The sequence below is a fragment of the Mastomys coucha genome, unplaced genomic scaffold, assembly GCF_008632895.1.
Source record: "Mastomys coucha isolate ucsf_1 unplaced genomic scaffold, UCSF_Mcou_1 pScaffold9, whole genome shotgun sequence".
NCBI lineage: Eukaryota > Metazoa > Chordata > Mammalia > Rodentia > Muridae > Mastomys > Mastomys coucha.
Window position 1 is genome coordinate 47,944,461 of NW_022196915.1, and position 19,967 is coordinate 47,964,427.

Here is a 19,967-nt window from a genome sequence, read left to right on the forward strand (position 1 = left end):
GCCAGGGATACACAGAGAAACCCTATCTCAAAAAAAAAAAACAAAATGTACTACTATCACCTTTAAAGTCCTTGAACATGTCTGTAAATGCTATTCTGAAGCCTTTGTTTTGTGCTTCAGCTATGATTGCATTTCTCAGGGCCTACTGTCAGAGGGTTACTGGGTTCTGAGGGAGACACGGTGTCTTAATGTTTGAGTTTCTGCACTGCTGTCTAGGTATCTGAGTTCTGGATGCTTGTGATTCTAGGCATTTATCTGGTCTTGTCTATATTGGGTGGATGATTCATTACTAGTTCTCTCTCTAGATTTCAGGATCATGTGCTGGCTATGGCTTGTCTGGTAAGGAATATAGAAGCCCCTGACAGGTGTGGTCACTGGTGTCCTGAGTAGAATGTGTATCAGGTTATCAGGGGTTGAACTGAAGAAATGAAGACAAGACAGATAGGGAAGAGAGGTGAAAGGGTCCACAGGGAGGAATAAAGCTGGATCTGCCACAAAGTTTGGTGAAGATCCCCAGGAAGGCCATCTACTACTCGGCTGGGGATGAGACTGAAAAGTTTTCAATGGAGGACAGGAAGGAGACTGAAAATCACCTGACTGATCTTCAGATGAGCATAGAGAGTGCCTCCAGATCTTGGTGGCTGACATAGGGGATGGGTGAGGCAGGAAGGTTTGACTCTGCTGCTAAATTCTACAGAGTCCCTAAGGAATGGAGGCAAAGGGCAAGTACAGAACTCTAAGTGATCTGCTAAAGGGCTGAGGAGTTGGAAAGGGAGGACAGGAGGGAGAATAAAGACTGCCTACCTGATTCTAGGCCAGTATGGTCAGCTCATTTCCAGATAGAGAATGGCTCTTGGTATTGGGGGTTGACACAAAAGACGGGGTAAGGAAGGGCTGGGTATGAATATATGGGGAGTGGAAGCATAAAGCTTAGTTCAGTATTTCTGAGCCTTTGTTGATCAGGGATATTGACCTGGAGTTTTCTTTTCTTGTTATGCCTTGTTTGGGTATTAGAGTTATACTGGCTTGTGGGAAGGAGTTTGAGAGTTTCTATTTCTGTTTCTGTCTTAGTTAAGAGTTTTACTGCTGTGAATAGACACCATGACCAAGGCATTTCTTATAAAGGATAACATTTAATTGGGTCTGGCTTACAGGTTCAGAGGTTCAGTCCATTATCATCAAGGTAGGAACATGGCAGCATCCAGGCAGGCATGGTGCAGGAGGAGCTGAGAGTTCTACATCTTCATCAGAAGGCCGATAGTAGAACACTGACTTCCAAGCAGCTAGGATGAGGGTCTTAAAGTCTACATGCACATTAACACACCTACTCTAACAAGGCCACACCCTCTAATAGTGCCACTCCCTGGGCCAACCATATTCAAACCATCATGGCTTCTACTCTTTTGAATAGTTTACGGATTGGATAGAAATACTTTTTCCAAGTGTGGTAAAATTCTACTGTGACTCTATCTGGCCCTGGACTGTTTGGTTTTGTTGTCTTTTATTTTTTAAAACTGGAAAGCTTTTATTATTATTTCAATCTCATTAGTTATATGTCTGTTTAGGTTGCCAACTCTTGATGCTGAACCTAGAGATTTATTATGTCTTTTAGGTTTTCTAGCTTAATGAAATATAGGTTTTTAAAGTATTCCCCTATAATATTCTGAAATTTTTTTGGTGTCTGTTGTGTTGTTTCCTTGTTCCTCTCTCATCAGTTAATATGTAATCCTCTATTACTTTTGGTTAATTAGGACAAGGGTCTGTCAATCTTGTTATCTTTTCAAAGAATCAGTTGTTTTGTTTTCTTTGTTTCTATTACATGTATTAATTTCTGCTATGAATTTTAGAATGGTTTGGATTTGGTTTGCTCTTGTCTTTATAGAACTGCTTTCAATGTGTCCGAGACTTTTCATGTTGTGCTTACATTCTCATTTAGTTCCAAAAAATTCTTATTTCTTTCTTCATTTCTTTTCTGACCCATTCACTATTCAATAATAAGTTGTTTAATCTTCATATTTATTTCAATTTTTATTACACTGTGGTAAGGTACAATGCAGGGAGAGTATTCAATCTTTTTGAATTAAAGAAACAAAACAAAACAAAACAAAAAGCCCAAAGTCCTGCTTCATGTTCCAGTATGTGGTTTATTCTAGAAAACCATATGTGGACTGATGCATAGAATTATATTATTGTCATCTGCATGGATTTTTTTGTATATGCCTATTAAGTCCATTTAATGCAAGGTGTCAATTAATTCTGAGGTTTCTCTGTTTATTTTTGTCCATTTGACCTGTCTATGGGGAGAAAATTGGTGTACTAAAATCATCTATTAATGAACTGATATGAAACTGTGCCTATAAACACAGTAGTAGTTTTTGGTTTTTTGTTTTCTGTTTCTTTTTAATGAAATCACACACACCACTTTTGTACATATATGGTAAGGACAGTGACGTCTTGTTAACTATTTGATTAGAATTTATCTCTTCTAATTAGCTTTAATTTGAAGACTATTCTGTCAGGTACTGGGATGCAGACATCTGCCTCCTAACTGGCACTTCTCTCCAGCCTTTTAATTTAAGATTATGCCTCGTACTAAGACGTATAAAATACAGATGGAATTTTTCTTTATCCATTCAGCCAGCCTGTCACTGTGGGGTTTTTTTTTTTTCTGTTCTCATTAGTACTTGCTGTTTTAATCGTATGGTTTTGTATCTTTCTAGTCTAACTGCTATGTTCACTCCTCTCTTCAGTCCTAAACATTGCTACCTGTGTTTTCTTTGGGTTTGGCTTGTAGGATATATCTAACATACATGTTTCAATGATAACTTTACATATCAGTAGACTCAATTCACCTATCAAAAGATACAGGCTGACTGGTACTAGATGGGGGAAATGAGCTAATCTGTTGGACTGAGGAGAAGGTGTGGATGGGAAAGCCAGAGAGACTCACCCACAGCTTGTCTTACAATAGATTATGTTTTTGTGGCTTACTCTTAAGCCTATGTCTTGCCCTAGACTCTGAACATTTTCTTCATGATTTTTTTCTACAACTGTTATACTTTTGTGTTTCATGTTTTAAACCTATCACCTGAGTCTATACTTTTGCACAAGGTGTAGTTTAAGGCTCAGGTACACTTTTTATTGTTTTTTAAATGTGTACAGATGTTTTGCTTACTTACATGTCTGAGTAGCCTGCATGTGCCTGGTTCCCGCAGAGGTCAAAAGGCAGCACCAGATGCCCAAGGACTGGGTTTGTGATCCACTATGTGGAGGTTGGAACTCGAGGTCCTCTAGAAGAGCAGCTAGTGCTCTAAACCACTAAGCCACCTCTCCAGCTTCTTAGAGATGTCTGTATGGATGTGCATTTGTTTGATGCCTCTTGATTAAAAAAAAGAGTATGCTTCTTCCAATGAAATAAAATTATACTGTTACCAAAAATCAGCTGGGGACTAAAGCTAGAGCTTGGAGGTAGAGGCCTAATATGTGCTATCTAGGTTCAATTTACAGAGCCGTTAAATACACAGATAAGCAAGCAGGCAATCTGGTGGGCATCTGCTTCTGCATTTGGGTCTACTTCTGAATTTTATACCTGTTCCATGGATCCGTGTACCTATCTGATGTACAGTGAAGTGTTGGTTTTGGTTGGTTTTGTTTTTTTTCTTTTTTGCCAAGACTAGGTTAGCTATCCTATTATTATTTTATAATAAGCTTTTCTATGTCTACAAAAATTTTTGCTTAAGATTTAATAGATGGGGCTGGTGAGATGGCTCAGCAGGTAAGAGCACTGACTGCTCTTCCAAAGGGCCTGAGTTCGGATCCCAGCAACCACATGGTGGCTCACAACCATCCCTGATGAGATCTGACGCCCTCTTCTGGTGCGTCTGAAGACAGTTACAGTGTATTACACTGGAGCGAGTCGGGCTGGTCCTGAGTTCAATTCCCAGCAGCCACATGATGGCTCATGGCCATCTGTACAGCTACAGCGTACTCATACAGATAAAATAAATAAATAAATCTTTAAAAAAAAAATAGATAGTTTAATAGATAACATATTAAACCAATAGATCAATATGGGCTAGCACCTTTACTATACTGGGGTTACCCATTTATGAATACAGTATATTTGTTTATATAAATCTTCCTTCTACTTAGCATTTCATAACTTACAGTATACAGATCTTATACATGTTATTATGTATTTATTTGTATGTGTGCCAATACATGTGTGGAGGTCAGAGGAAAATATACAGGAGTTGGTTCTTTCCACCTTGTGCATCCTGAAAAAAATCAAACTTGGGTCATGAGGCTTTCCAATGAAAGCCTTTTACCCATTAAACTATCTTGCCATCTCCCACATTTTAAGTATCTTCTTTCTTTAGAGTAACTATAAATGGTATAGCTTTTAATTATGCTCCTGCATATTAGTATTCTATGATTTTTATGAACTGAACTTTATGCTTATGAAATTTATAGACTTTATGAATGTCTATATCTTCTAACTTTCTTTTTTTAAAAATAGGGTCTCCCTTAAACCGCTATATAACTAAGGATGGCTTTGAATTCCTGATCCTCTTGTCTACAAGTGCTAGGATCACTGGTATGCAGTATCATGACGGTTTGTGTGGCACTGGGATAGAATACAGGGCTTCTTCTTATATGTTAGTAAGCATTCTATCTACCAACTAATCTACATGCTCAGTCCTAAGCACTTTAAATGAATATTTTAGGATTTTTCCATACAGACAATTTTGTCATAAACAAAGCTATCTTTTCCTTCCTATTCTTCTGGCACTGACTATAACTTGCAACTAAATAATTAACAACAATAAGAATGAATCCTCCTGACTTGCCACCAAATCTTAGGGAAAGTTTTCAGTCTTTCACCAATAAATCAACAGATCAATATGGGCTAGCACCTTTACTATATAACTTACAGTATACCATTCTTTCACCATTAAATACAAAGTGTGTGGTTATTCTTCATCAAAATGTGATAATGCCTCTCATTCCTAATGTGTTCAGTATTTAATCAGGAATGAGCATTAGACTTCTGTAAAATGCTTTGCCCAAACTGATATAATCTTATGATTTTTCTTACATACCTAACAAGAAAAGTTCAGGGAAAGGTTATTGTGGTGGTTTGAATAAGAATGTCTTCCCCAGGCTCATGTATTTGAATTCTTAGTGAGTGGAGACTGTTTGAAAGGATGAGGAGTTGTGGCCTTGGTGGAGGAAATGTGTCACTGTCTGTCTCTCTCTCTCTCTCTCTCTCTCTCTCTCTCTCTCTCTCTCTCTCTCTCTCTCTCTCTCTCTCTCTCTCGCACTTCCAGAACCATGCTTTCGACTATGCTGATAATGGACTGAACCTCTGAACTGTAAGTCAGCCCCAATTAAATGCTTTCCTTTATAAGAACTGTTATAGTCATGGTGTCTCTTCACAGAAATAGAACACTGACTAAAACAATTGTTGTTTGTAGGGTTTTTTTGAGATAGGTGTCCCACAAACGCAGGCTAGCCTTGAACTTATGGCAATTCTGTCTTAACCTTCCAAGTACTGGGATCACAGGTTTGAGCTATCATACCCAGTTCAACCTGTAACATTTTTTGTAGAGGCTGTGTATGCAGGTGGTAGTGCGCAGGTGGTCAAAGGTCAAGCTGAAGGAGTTAGCTTTCTCTTTATAAATATGAGGATAAAACTCAGGTTGTCAAACTTTGTGGCAAGTGCCCTTACTTGCTGAGCTACCTCACTGCTCCAAAACATGGAATTTTTTTAAAAAGAAATATTTTAAGAAGTCAAACAACTAACTGAAATACTAAATCTGATCAGCCAAATGAGGCATGTTACTAAAAGTAAGACTAACTTTTCTCACTTTTAGCTCACCTGACTGATGTCAAACTGGAGAAAATTACTTATTACCAGTAATAAGTTTTAAGCTGATTCTCATAAACTACTATTCACTGAACATTTACATTCAGACATATTACAGCATAATGGTTAACAGCTTTGTCATATTTCAGCTAGTGACTTTAGATGATCCTGATCTCAATCTTCCTGCTTCTACCTCTCAAAAGCTGAAACCACAGGAGTTAAGTACCACATCCCCAGCCAGAACAGTATCTTAATTGGTTTGTTTGTTTGTTTGTTTGTTTTTAAATACATAGTCCCTTACCTTCCGGAGTTCAACTGTCACTTCGTTTCTGTGTCTTCGCATCGTCTACAAAGAAAAATAAGATTACTTTAGTACCAAAATTTTAATACTACTAATATGTAAATTGGCATCTTCTTTTTAGAACCAAACTAATCTCTTTTGAACAATATTTTTACCTTTTTTTTTTATATGCTATGTTTGCCTGAATATATGACTGTATACAACTGCAGGCAGTGCCTGTGGGGATCAGAAGAGGGTACTGGATCACCTAGAACTAGTTACAAAAGAGTATGAGCTACTATGTGGGTGCTAGGAATTGAGTCTAGATCCTCTGGAAGAGCAGCTGGTGCTCTTACTACTGAGCCATCTCTCCAGCCCCCCAATTTAATCTTAAAATAAAAATTTGATTCATTTATTTAATCTGTTTGTTTTTGAGACAAGCTCTTATATAGCTCAGGCTGGTCTTGAATCAAACTTCCTACGTCAGCTTCCTCCCAAATGGAAGGATAGTAAGCACACGCCACTGCATCTACCTGACTAAAATGGTTAGCTAAAAAGCTGACAGTGCTTTATCAAATGTCTATTGGTTGACTCATATAAATTGTGATGTAGCTTGGCTACTAGTAATCCATTCTTCTATCTAAATTGCACCCTGGTTTTTGTTTTTGTCTTGGTGGTGGTGGTGGATGTGTGTCGGTGTAGTTATAGCCTCTTGAGTGTATTGAATGTAAGAAATCTAAATAGCCTCACTCGCTCCTATCTTGTCTCCTGGCAATAACCATAAAAAGCAGAGCAATCACCTGTAATGGCACCTCGAGACCTAAGCAGCAAGGTGCCATTAAATTCTCCAAGAATTTGGATACAGAATCAACAATGTCCATGTGCTCACCCATAAGCTACCTCATTCTTCCAGTAAATTATAGTTTTGCTGAAGCCAGTCAGATGAGGCTTATAGCCTATCTCTTTACTCATTATTTTAAAGTAACACGCAATCTTTGTCATGTATGAGCAGCTGCCTCATGTTTCTGCTATCATGCCTTCCCTACCATGATGGATTCTATCCCCTCAATCCATGAATCAAGGGTAAATTCTGCCTGCTTAAGCTACTTCTTTGAGGTACAGTTATTCTAACAACCCATGTGATGTAGATAGACTGCTGGAACTGGTCTGCAGGAGGAATTTAACAGAATTTAGAAAAAGGTACTACAGAGCAATCAGCTATTCTAGGAAATTAGAATGCCAGCAGAAATAACGACAATAAACACTGTGTTCACAAAGTACCTTAGGGGAACAAAGAGTCTATAGGAACTAGGCCAAATGGCTACTCATGTTACATTCTGGTGCAAGAAAAAAGATTACATTCTACCTATGTTCTGGAAAATTTAGAGATGCTGAATTGAATTAAAACGAAAAGAACTAATTTGTTTGGAGAAGGAAATTTCAAGACACCCTAACTTCCAGACTATTGCATGAATGGTGTTCATTGCCTTTAGCCTGGCTTACAGCAAGAATTCTGAGCAAAAATAGTGGGGAAAATGTGTTATTTGGTGAGGAAAGGAATGTTAAACTTAAAAATGACAAACAGAAATGGCAAAGATGCTATAAATGTTAAGGAGATTAGGGCAATAAAGAAGAAACTGTATATTGTATTAAAATAGTAAAAATGGTTTTTGTCGAACTTAAGAGTTGGCTCATGGTCCAAGAGTGTTTGTTAATCTTCAAGAGGATAAGAGTTTAGTTCTTAGGACACATATTGGACAGCGCACAACTACCTGTAACTCTAACTCCAAGAAATACATCATTCACTTCTGGTTTCTGAAGACACCTTCACACCCATGGTGCCTTAATGGCAAGATCCCATCCATCAAAGGCTCCACATTGTAAAACTGAAAATCTGTTTGAAAAACTTTAGTTTGAAAGCAGAGTGCATAAACAATGCCCCTGTTAAAAGAGTTAAAAGAGCCTCTGTCAAAACTGGCTGCCTAAAAAAATATACTGCCTGAGCTAAGCCATGAAGACATGTGTCCACTACAGACTTGGTCTAAGGGGACCTTGGCTATTCCTCAGACAAGCAGTACTTGGTGGCAAAATCCATATGGTTCCAATTTTGCAGGCATGTAAAATACAAGGTCATGCAGACTTATGCCAGCATTTCAGAAGAGGTCAGGCAATGTGTGGCAGAGTCAGACTCACTGCAAGAAGAACCTGAGGACACTATGTCAAGCTAAGGTAAATCCTACATTGCAATGAGGACTCCAGCATGCTGGGAATGTCAGGGATACAGAATGTCTATAAAAGGAAGCTGTAAGGCCGAGAGAGAGGCCATGTGTGCTACAGGGAGCAAAGCCCAGGGAGCACCACATAAAGTCTCAGATGCCAGACATGGACCTGCTGAGGGTGGTATTCATTCGCCCTTGGGATTCAGTCTTTTGGTCTTTCCATGCTGTCTCCATTCTTCCCTTTTTGAGTAACAATATTTAATCTGTGTCACTGTGGAATGAAAGTTAATTTCTTTTAAATTTTATAGGAACTCATAGTTAAGAGACTACCTCGAGTCTCAAAAAATTCAACTGGACTTATGAACAAAGCCGGAACTCTAAGACTATGGATGGAGTTTTCCAAAGTGGGATAAATGCATCTGACTATACATCTATGAGGAGCCAAGTAGCAGGATGTTATGATTTGAGTATGAAATGTCCCCTACAATCTCATATAACTACTAAATTCAGTTTGCCACTATTTATTTTCCAAACAAGTCAGAAATTATAAGAATGAGCTTTAAAAATGATTCAGTTATATACTACTAAGGACCCTTTCAGATTTAAAGACAAAGACGAGTGGTAAAATACTTGATTTTTTTTTTTTTTTTTTTTTTTTTAAATTAGAGCTGCTGGACTCTGGCAGGGAAGGTAGAAGTAAAAACAAGAAGGAAGTAACAAAGAAGAGAAACTGTTACAGGCAGGAGAAATGGCCCCGTGGTTAAGAGCACTTGTTGCTCTTACAAAAGACCCAGATGTGATTTCCAGCATCCATACCGGGGATCACAACTGTCTGTAACTCCAGTCCCAGGGTATCCAATGCCTTCTTCTGGCATCTGTTGGTACTGTATGCCAAAGACAGATACACAGACAAAACACACATAAAACAAAAACCAGTTTCAGGAGAAAAAATAAAATAAAAATTGATAAAACTGAAAAAGAAAAAGGTAAAACAATGAAACAAAGCTCTCTCTGAAAGCGAAACCAACATAACTGACAAAATACTGACAAAAAAACTAAACACCAAAAGTACAGGTAAAGGAGGACATAAACTACTTATACTGCAAATCAAAAGACAGAAAGACTACAGTCTATAACATCACAAGAATAAGGAGTAACTGGAAACACTCATACATTTGTTAATTTAGACGAACTGGGTGAACTTCTGAAAAACAAACTATGTCTTACCTAACAGAGAAAGAAAGTTAATAATAACTAAAACTGTAATTTAAATTTGTTTCCTGTCAAAGCTCAGAAGATTTGAATGGAGAAGTTTTCTAAAGTTGAGGGGCAGGGGAATAGCAGAGCCGTAACATCAGTTATCTGCATCTTTCTAAAAACTAAGATAAGTATTGCAAGCCAATATCCTCGGTGCATATAGATGTGATGACTCTTAGCAAAAAAAATTACCAAATAATATTCAATATATAGTAGCTCTTCCATACTGGGAGTTCTACTTTCCAAGTCTTTAGTTACCCACTGTCAACTGCAGTCTAAAAATATTAAATGGGGACTGGGGTGATGGGTCAGTAGGTAAGAGTGTTGGTTGCATAAATATGAGGACTTGAAATTAAAGCCCCAGATCTTACCCCTCACACACACACACACACAGACAACCTGGGTATGGCCATAAATGCCTGAAGCCCCAGCATTAGGAGGAGGTAGAGATAGGCTGTCCCAGAAACTCAATAGCCAGCCTAGCTAAAAAGACAAGTTTCAGGTTCCACGAGAGACTCTGTTTCAAGGGAATAAGGCAGACGGTGATAGAGCAGAGCATGAAGGTCCTCCTCTAGTCCCTACTCATATCCGAATAAGCACATACAAGTTTAAACAAAACCACAAAACAAACTATCCTGTGCCATTCTGAGCAGCATGATAAAATGCTACTTCTTGACTATCACACAAGTCATCCCTCTGTCCTATCTGTCTGGTAATTACTTAACAAATACCATGTTAGCTATCACATCAAATGCTGTGGCACTGTTCTGTGTTCAGGGAACCCTTATGTAGTATTCTAATGCTGTATTAAAACCCCCAATAGCCTTTATAGCCTCACCTCATTTCATCTAATCTCATCATGTAGGCACTTCAAATCATCACAGAAGTATAATATGGTAAGTGTAACCCTCCTGGCTTGAGGGATGATTCTTCAGACCCTGCCTGCCTCTCATAACCACACCTCTCTGCCCACCTCCTGCTATTTGCCACACCTTGCTCCTGGTTCCAGTTACATCGGAAGTCCCGCCTCTACAGAGACTAAAGAAGCTGCTGATTGGGCCAGCATGCTGATGAACTTGAGGGAGGGGTTTTGCCTCACCTATTCTACCTGTTGGCTTGTAATAAGGAGATTATTAAATCCAAGATGGCTGAGTGATCACACTTGAGTGCTGTCTAATTTTGAACCTTCCACGTGGGTTAAGGTAACATAAACATGGCTAGCCAATTTCCTCCTGACTCCATATTCCAGAAAACCCTTTCCTATGGTTACCACTGACGGTAACAGATAAAGTATGTTTGAAGATATATAAGTCACATAAAAAGTATTACAATATATTGTTGTAACTGTTTTTTAACAATTGGTAATCTCTTACTGTTCCTAAATTGTTAAATTAAACTCAAATCATCAAGATATCTATATAGGAGGAAATTAAGTTATATACAAGGTATAATACTATCCATGGTGTCAGGCATCTGTGAAGGTAGAACATAGTCATGGCAGGTACAGAGGGACATAATATGCAAAAAGAAATATACATCATCAGCAAATGGACTTTACTCCAGAATGCAAGACTGGTTCTGTATCTGAAAACTAATCACTGTGAACCATATTAACAAACAAAAAAGATAAAGGTATTTGAAAAAATTCTATACCCAGCTGGGCATGGTGGCACACACCTTCAATCCCAAACTCAGTAGAGTCAGAGGCAGGCTGCTCCCTGGAAGTTCCAGGTCAGCCAGGGCTACATAGCAAAAATCTTGCCTTAAAAACAAAACACTAAACCCATTCATAATAAAACCTTTCAAAAAAAATTGCAAAAGAAGAACTTCAAATCAAATAAAAGGGGAAAGAAACCATTTTTAACATACTTGAGAGCACAAGTCTGAACATTTTCCTCCTAAGACTTACTTGCCAGGAGTTCTTGGCATTATAAGGCAAAATAAGGTAAGAAAAGGAAGTAAATATGCACAGAGCAGAAAGCATCAGCCACAAAACAAAACTCAAACACAGCCAGGCGCTGGTGGTGCACGCCTTTAATCCCAGCACTTGGGAGGCACAGGCAGGCGGATTTCTGAGTTCAAGGCCAGCCTGGTCTACAGAGTGAGTTGCAGGACAGCCAGGGCTACACAGAGAAACCCTGTCTCGGAAAAACCAAAAAAACAAAACAAACAAACAAACAAACAAAAAACCCAACTCAAACACAACAGCCCCTATTTGCAGCCAGCATATAGAAAACCCCGAAGAACTTATCAAAAATTTCTGGATCTAACTAAATTCAATGAAGTAACAAAATAAAAATACAAATACAAAAAATAAAAATACAAATTATACCTCTACATTAACAATGAAAAACAGGCAGTAAAGTTTATAGTTTTAACCTTTGAAAAATGAATATATCCAGTATTATACAAGCTACAATTTACTGGAGGACCACAAGACAGAAGCATATTTTACAGATTCCTGTACTCAAAGATAGAAGATATTTATATGCTAAGCCTGACAACATTAGGTCAAACCTTTCTCAAAAAATATTAACATGTATAATGTTAAGTTAAGAAAAGCCAAGGAGCCGGGCAGTGGTGGCACACATCTTTAATCCCAGCACTTGGGAGGCAGAGGCAGGCGGATTTCTGAGTTGCAGGCCTAGATGGACACCAGGTTTAGTGAAAGACCATTTCAAAGGTATAAAAGACGTTAACTATAAGAGAACTGCAATTTCGTCCTCTATTAGAATGCAGTCTGTACCCACCCCCTCCATATACACCAAATGAGTCATCTCATCAGCTCCTCATATTATTTATCTTAACTTTGTTCCATCTAGTAGGACATAGAAACACCTGGTGAGGAAAATGGAAGTTAGGAAGATGGCGGTGGTCAAGTCAAGCTGGATTTCTATAATCTAACAATACATAAGCAAAACCTGTATGGAGAAATTACATACATGATGAAAGAAGTGAATGGAGAATCAAGGGAGATAGCTCAGTGGATAAAGTATTTGCCATGCAAACAGGTGAACCTGAGTTTGAGACCCCCAAATTTACGTAAGTACAGACCATGGCAAGGTACACATGCATCTGTAATCCTCGAACTCCTATGCAAAATGGAAGGAAGAGACAGGAGAATCCCCAGAAGCTCTGCAAAAGCAGCTTGAAAAAAACAAAAGGCACCAAATAAGGCAGAAATGAGGCTCAATACTCAAAGTTGTCCTCTGCCCTCCAAACCTACACACAACTCCCTCCCTCCCCAGCTCTTTCACATGCTCACGCTCGTGCCCACACACACAGCAATTTTTTATTTTAAAATGAACCCAATGATTATATAAATAAACGGAAAAACAAATGTTCATGTATTAGTAGACTCAACTTGGTAAAGGAGTCAGTTCTTCCCATACTCATATACAGGTTCATAAAACAATCCTTATCAAAATCCCTGGGACAGCCCTGTGGCCAGACAGACAGAAAAACTAATGATGACACCAGATGTTGGCAAGATGAAGAAGTTTCATATATTGTTGAAGATTATAAAGCAGAATAATCAAAAACAATTTGACATTCTTAAACTAAACATGCAATTACCATAGTACCCAGAAACTAAACTTCTAAGCATTTATCCTAGAAGAATGAATTTTATTTTCACAAGACACATATACCCCGATGTTTATACCAGCTTTATTCCTGGTAGTCAAAGCTTGGCAACAAATCAAGTATCTTCCACAGCTTAAACTTTGATAGATCTATACAGTGGAACACTGTTCTAAGCCAGCAACAAAGTACATAAAAGAGTCAGATGGTGAGACTAAAAGGCTTCAGGCTAATGCCATGATTTGGATAAGTGTCCCACAAAATACCCCAGCCCATGGTACTATTGGGAAGTCAGAAATCTTTAAGAAGCAGACAGAGTCTACTGGGAAAAAGTTAGGGTATTAGGGATATGGCCTCTAACAACTCTTTGCTTTTCTACTGCCATGAATGAACAGGTCTTCCTCTACCATACACTCCCACCATGATGTACCATGTGTACTGCGTTACCACAGGCCCAAATAACCATGAACTCCAACTCCGAAACCAGAAGCTAAATATGAATAACCTTCTCCTCCTGGAAATTCATTATTTGGGGTACTTTGTCATGGTAGAGAAAAACTGATTAAGAATTTTAAAACAGACTTCACATGCTTACCAATTAATTTCGTATGATTCTTGTGATTTTTAAATCTGGCTGTCAATTCATTAGATTAAGGTATGACCATATAGCTGGTAAAGTACTAATTCTTCTCAGTGCTACAGTAGACCTCAGGTGGCTTCCCTTTTTATCAAGTGAACAGTCTAGGGTGTGTCTGTATGGGCGTTTCAGTGGGCAGTAGCATCTGCTGGTAGCTGAGTGAAAACTATCACTAACACAGGTGGGCACCAGCCAGGGAGCTGTCCACGCACAACAGAAAGGCAAAGGATGGGCAGACTTTAGCCTAGGTCTGGGACATCTTCCTTCTCTGCCTGTGAGCACATTTCCTATCCTCTGGACACACAGCAGTCTGCCCACCCTTCCCTTGCCTCATCTCCTGGACCTACAGCCTCAGTCTGAGGCACACTACTGGCTTCCCTGGTTCTCTACCCAGCAAACGGGCATTGTGGAACTTCTCAGCTTCCAAAATGGAGCCACCGACCCTAGCACATCTCCACACCCTATTTACTGTCTCAGTTCTGCCTCTCTGGAGACCACTACAATGATCCTTATTTGGAACTTTCCAAACCTAAAAATGTAGGGTTGAGGTTTGGATTATGGAGAACAAAGTGTAACAACACTACTGCAGAGAAGTTTAAGAAAACATCTCAAGTAAAACTGTCCTCTTACCAATACAAAACAGTAATTTCTGGAATGAGTTCTGAGAGAGATGCTTTTCCTTAACTACATTTGGTTTAAAACAAACAAAATTGTAATAGGCTGCTAAACTCCTGAACAGCAGCAGTGTCAGGTTAAGCCTGAGGAAAAGTTGTAAGACCACGTAAGGAGGAAGTTACGAGGATGCTCGTCCACTGCATGTTGGGGACAAAAGTAAGTCTTCCCTTAGCCTTATTTAGTCAGAACTTCCAAATGGCCTCAACAGACTGTTTCTAGGATAGGTAGGCCGCACGTTTACTGAAGAAAAGTAGCCTCTGAAGATTAACCATGTCCCTATGTGCTAGGAAATAAACCACAATAAACAGAATCATAATAAAAGATCAGAACGAGTGGCAAGAACAAGAGAATGTGGCATCATCCCTTTTAGATCTATAATACTAGAATTAAGTTATAAAATGTAAAAATACTAACTTAACTGATAGTTAATTTTATAGTAGTTTTGTTGTGGTTCAATACAGATTTTGTAAGGTTTAAAATAAATCAGAGGAGGGGCATGAGATAGCTTTGGCAGGTAAAAGCAATTTGTCACCCAAGTTCAATCCCTAGGACCTGCAGAGGGCACAAGATCCTTGTGCTCACAGAGAAGCACTAGGGAAACCAGGAATGTTAAACACACAAGGCTCGTTCTTCAAAGGAAGAAATGCATACCCTGTTTTCTACCCAGAAGGCTGAAAATGGATGTGGTTAACAGCCTGGTGAACCCTGCACTATCTGTATGAATGAGGCTACACCAGGTCCTCACCTTACCTCAGGGCCCTTAAGATGGCACATGTAGTCTATCTATACAATCCATTTTTATGGAAGAGGTGACACTTACTTTGAAAAGATTTTCAACGTAATTAATGCTTAAGCTTTAACTGCACACAAGATTATGTTACACCAAGAAATTTTTTTCCAAATTGAGTTGTACTTAAACATGCCTAAAATAAACTGCCTAGTGGCAGATTCTAGAAGTTTGAAACAACAAGAGCTACAGAGTCACCGAGTCATGCTGAACCAGACTTCCTTCTTCCTGGCTGTGGTGTTGCAGAGACTCCTCCCAAAGACCCACATTGTAGCAGAGAACCAACTCTCACAAGGTGTCCTCTGATATGCGCGCGCACGCATACACACACACACACACACACACACACGGGGGGGGGGGGGGGGGGGATTCAAATTTATTAAGTTAGAAGGAATTAATTAGGAATTCAGTACAGTGACACATGCCTGTGATTCAGACACTCTGGCGGCTGCATTAGGAGGATCCTAATTTCAAGTGTAGTATGTGCTTTATACTGAGATTCTGTGGAAAGGGGAGGAGGGAGAATGAGAGAAAGAAGAGGAGGGAAGAAAAGGGAGATAAGAAAGAATAAACAAAAAGAAGAGAAGAGGAGGAAGGGGGAGCAAAAACCAGTAAATACAAGACATAAAAATAAATGAAAAAGAAAAAGAAAAAAAAAACAGCAGATTCAATAAATTACTTAATATCCTGTTCACTCAACATCCAAAGAGAAAAAGGCAATGAACAGAAGCAGTATTTAAAGAGACAACAGCTAAGAATTATCTACAACTGAAAGAAAAAAAGAAAGCCACATTTATGAAGTCAACAAACACCCATGTATGATGATGAGGCCCACCTTTAATCCCAGCACTCAGGAGGCAGAAGTAGGAGGCGCTCTGAGTTGGAGGCCAGTGTGCTCTACAGAGGGAGTTCTAGAACAGCAAGGGCTATGCAGAGAGAAACCCTGTACCAAACAAAAACAAACAAATGAATGACAGCATTTCAAAAAAGAATGAGGAAAGATGTCAACAAACCCCAGTGTAAAGTCAAAAACAAGCACACATCAGGGACATAGCACACCAGGGAAAAGGACCCTAAAGGGAGTTGGAGTCAAACACCAATATCCAATTTTTTTTTGGCCTGTAAGTGGGCTTTATAAATTTTATTATATATTTATTGGTCTTGTTTATTAATAATTTTACCTTTTAAAAACTATTGGTCCAGCCGGGCAGTGATGGCACACGCCTTTAATCCCAGCACTTGGAAGGCAGAGGCAGGTGGATTTCTGAGTTCGAGGCCAGCCTGATCTACAGAGTGAGTTCCAGGACAGTCAGAGCTAAACCAAAAAAACAAAAACAAACACAAAAACCCAACTATTGGCCGTTAGCAAAAACTAGTGAGGGGGGGGGAGAGAGGGAGAGAGAGAGAGAGAGAGAGGCAGAGAGAGAGAGAGAGAGAGAGAGAGAGAGAGAAAGAGAGAGAGAGAGAAAATGAATCTGTTGAAAACAAAGCATAAACTCTCAGGTAGTTCTGGTCATCAGAAGCCTCTGATGAACCCAGCCTAAGAGTCTACATTGAAATAAATCAACCACTTCAGAAAAGTACTAGAGCACACAGGAGCCACATACCTGTTCTGTAAGCTAACTAAAAACCAAACTGATACTACGGTCATAGAGTATGGAATAAAAACTGTACCTCAATAAACAACATAAACAGTCACATTATACTTGCTCCTTGATCTATCAACTGTTTCCCACGCATTATAACTAGAGTGTTTAAATCTTACTTGAGGAAAGGGAGATGAAAGACAAAATAATTTCCAGATTCAATTTGGCTTTGTGGACTGTATAAGGACACAAACCTGCCCTCTCCAGTAGCCATGGGTAGGAATTAATTGCATGGTGTTATTTGGTGCTGGTGCCCTTGATGGACCTCCACCAAACAAGCATTCATGTTTCATGGTACTCATTACAAAGCTACTTCTGAAGAGTGATGAAAGCCATACATAGGGCAAGGAGACATCAACCTCTTAAAAGAACATTTTATCTTCAAACTCAGAATTGTATCAAAAAAGGAGTGACAGAATCCTAGTGTCATCAAAACTGAGTAAACTGAAGGATCCAGACAGTGATTATCACTGATTTCTAACATCACAAACAGAACCTGACATCATAAACCTCACAAAAGAATTACATCCCACACTCCTATATTGGGAGATTTGCATATCATATAAACCTAACAAGGGACTTGTAACTAGAAGAGACAGTAGATCTTTACAGTTATCACTTAGTAATAAAAAGGCAAGCAACAGCATTAAAGCATGGCCGATATGCTAAGCATTCATTTCTCCAAAGGGAGACAATGACCAGTACACATATCAGAGAAATGCACATTCACCTGAGATGCAGCCTATAGATGGCTAAATTTTTAAAAGGAGTTTCTAGTATTGCAGCTCAGTGGAAGAGCAAATGCAAAAGCAGGTGGTATTATAAAAAAAGCAGGTATGTACTAGAAGGACTTGAAGAAACTGAAACTCATCCACAAAAACAATGATCTTATTATATATTCATTAACTATGTAGCAACAAAAAGGAATAAAATACATACTAGTAACACCCAAGAACTTTAAGCCATATGCTATATAATCCCATCTCTATAAATATCCAGAATTGGCAATCTACAGGCAGAAAGATTACTATTTCTTAGATATAGGGGAGTGGGTGATGTGAAGAAAAGGGCAGGAAATGCACATGAGGCTAGAGGCTGTTAAGATTTCTTCAGTGATGGTGAAAACATTCTAACCTTGGTTTTGATAGTTTCACAGCTCTTAGACTATATCAAAAGCTGCTGAGTAGCACACAATGAGTGAACTGAACGGTATGTGAATTAAAGCTTTATAAACAAATACAGTGTGACATACTCAACAAGTATTACATACCCAAGTGTCCAGGAAGATGGGGAGCAACTGATGAATGTCAGTACCACCACTTACCAGAAACAATCTGGTAAAATTTGGTGACATTAAAAATAACCCTAAAAGGCATTCCACTCTACTCAAATTCTTGCAATGTATGTGCCACAAGACAAACACAAACAGGTTGAGAGCATCCCTGGTATATAATACCAAACATAAAAACAAAATTTAAGGAACTGTAACAATTATTTTTCAACACTGAAAATTAATGAAGCTTTTTTCCACAGTTTTGTGAAAAGCAAAATTGATCACTACTATATACAATTTCTATATACAAGCATGTATAATAAATCTAGAAAAGAAAAGTAATGGTTTAAACAAATTTGTGATGGGTAATTTATTTCTGGGAGGGAAGCTATAGGACCAGAGAGGAAAATATAGCTAGTTTTCAGTTTACTGGTTCTAGTTCTGAAATTAGGTATTGGATTCATAGAAATCTGTTTTATTATTGCTTCAAGAATTATTGTCTATGCTATATCATATATATGATATATTTGATATATGTGTTCTATATTTTTGAGTATGAAATGTCACATGGTTTTTAAATGTTTAGAGGGAAAAATAGCACTACTAATACACCACCTTGCATCTTGTGTTAAACATTGTGCTCTAGGCTGGGTTGGAAAAGCTCAGCAGTAGAGAGAGCATTTACCTATTGCCCTGGGTTGACTCAACACCCAGTACCCAAAGGTTCCCAAAATAAATGCATTGAAAATTTTAATCCACTGATTTAACACCAACAAGCTACAGCCAACAAAATACAAAGTAATAGACAGAGATAACCATTATAATTCAATTCAGAGTGTAGTCCTAAACAAATGAATAACAACAAAACCCCACTTTGAAGTTTTCATTTCACTATGACTCAAGAATCTGTGACAATGATTTTTCCTCAAAAAACCACCTACAGCACTTGGGGAGGCAGAGGCAGATTTCTGTGAGTTCAAGATCAGTCAGTGTTGAAGGATTTTCCCTGTCCAATCACATTAGGGCAGTGGGAGGCTTGTGATTGGACAGAATGGAGCAAAGAGTGGAGGGGGAAGGGAAAGGAAGAAGGGGAGAGAGAGAGGGGAGAGAGGTGGGAGAGAGCAGGGGGGAGGGGAGGGGAGGGAGGTCTGTCGGTCTGAGGAGGAGAGAGAGAACCAGAATGGAGGATTACATAGGTGGTGTCTTCAAAAGCTTAGAATAAGATGGTGGTGGCACACGCCTATAATCCCAGCACTTGGGAGGCAGAGGCAGGTGGATTTCTGAGTTCGAGGCCAGCCTGGTCTACAGAGTGAGTTCCAGGACAGCCAAGGCTACACAGAGAAACCCTGTCTTGAAAAACAAAACAAACAAAAAAATCAATTTTGTTTTGTTTTGTTTTGTTTTTCAAGACAGGGTTTTCTCTGTCTTGAAATCTCAGAAATCTGCCTGCCTCTGGCCTCCCAAGTGCTGGGATTAAAGGCATGCACCCGGCTAAAAAATCAATTTTTGTTAAGTACTGCAAATTCTAGGTCTTTAGCTTCATTTAAATGGCTAAAGCTCACTGTTGGGAAATCTTTGCAGACTTTCTTGGTTTGATTTTGCACAAAAGCCACTTTTCTCAAGTTCCCAGTCCTATATCCTCTTTCACAGCAGATTAGGCCCCCTATGAGTCTTTTAAGATTTATATTTAACTCTGTGAATGTGTGGTATGTATTTGGGAGGTATGTTCATGATGAGTGCAG

General features: G+C 38.9%; 1 protein-coding gene across 1 annotated transcript in view; it reads right to left on the reverse strand.

Annotated features, from left to right (window-relative positions):
* Positions 1–19,967, reverse strand: part of Kpna3 (karyopherin subunit alpha 3) — a 74,192-nt gene that overhangs the window by 30,913 nt on the left and 23,312 nt on the right. Inside the window, exon 2 of the mRNA XM_031362934.1 lies at positions 6,171–6,215. Within this exon, the coding sequence (XP_031218794.1) occupies positions 6,171–6,215 (45 nt within the window). The remainder of the gene's footprint in view (positions 1–6,170; positions 6,216–19,967) is intronic.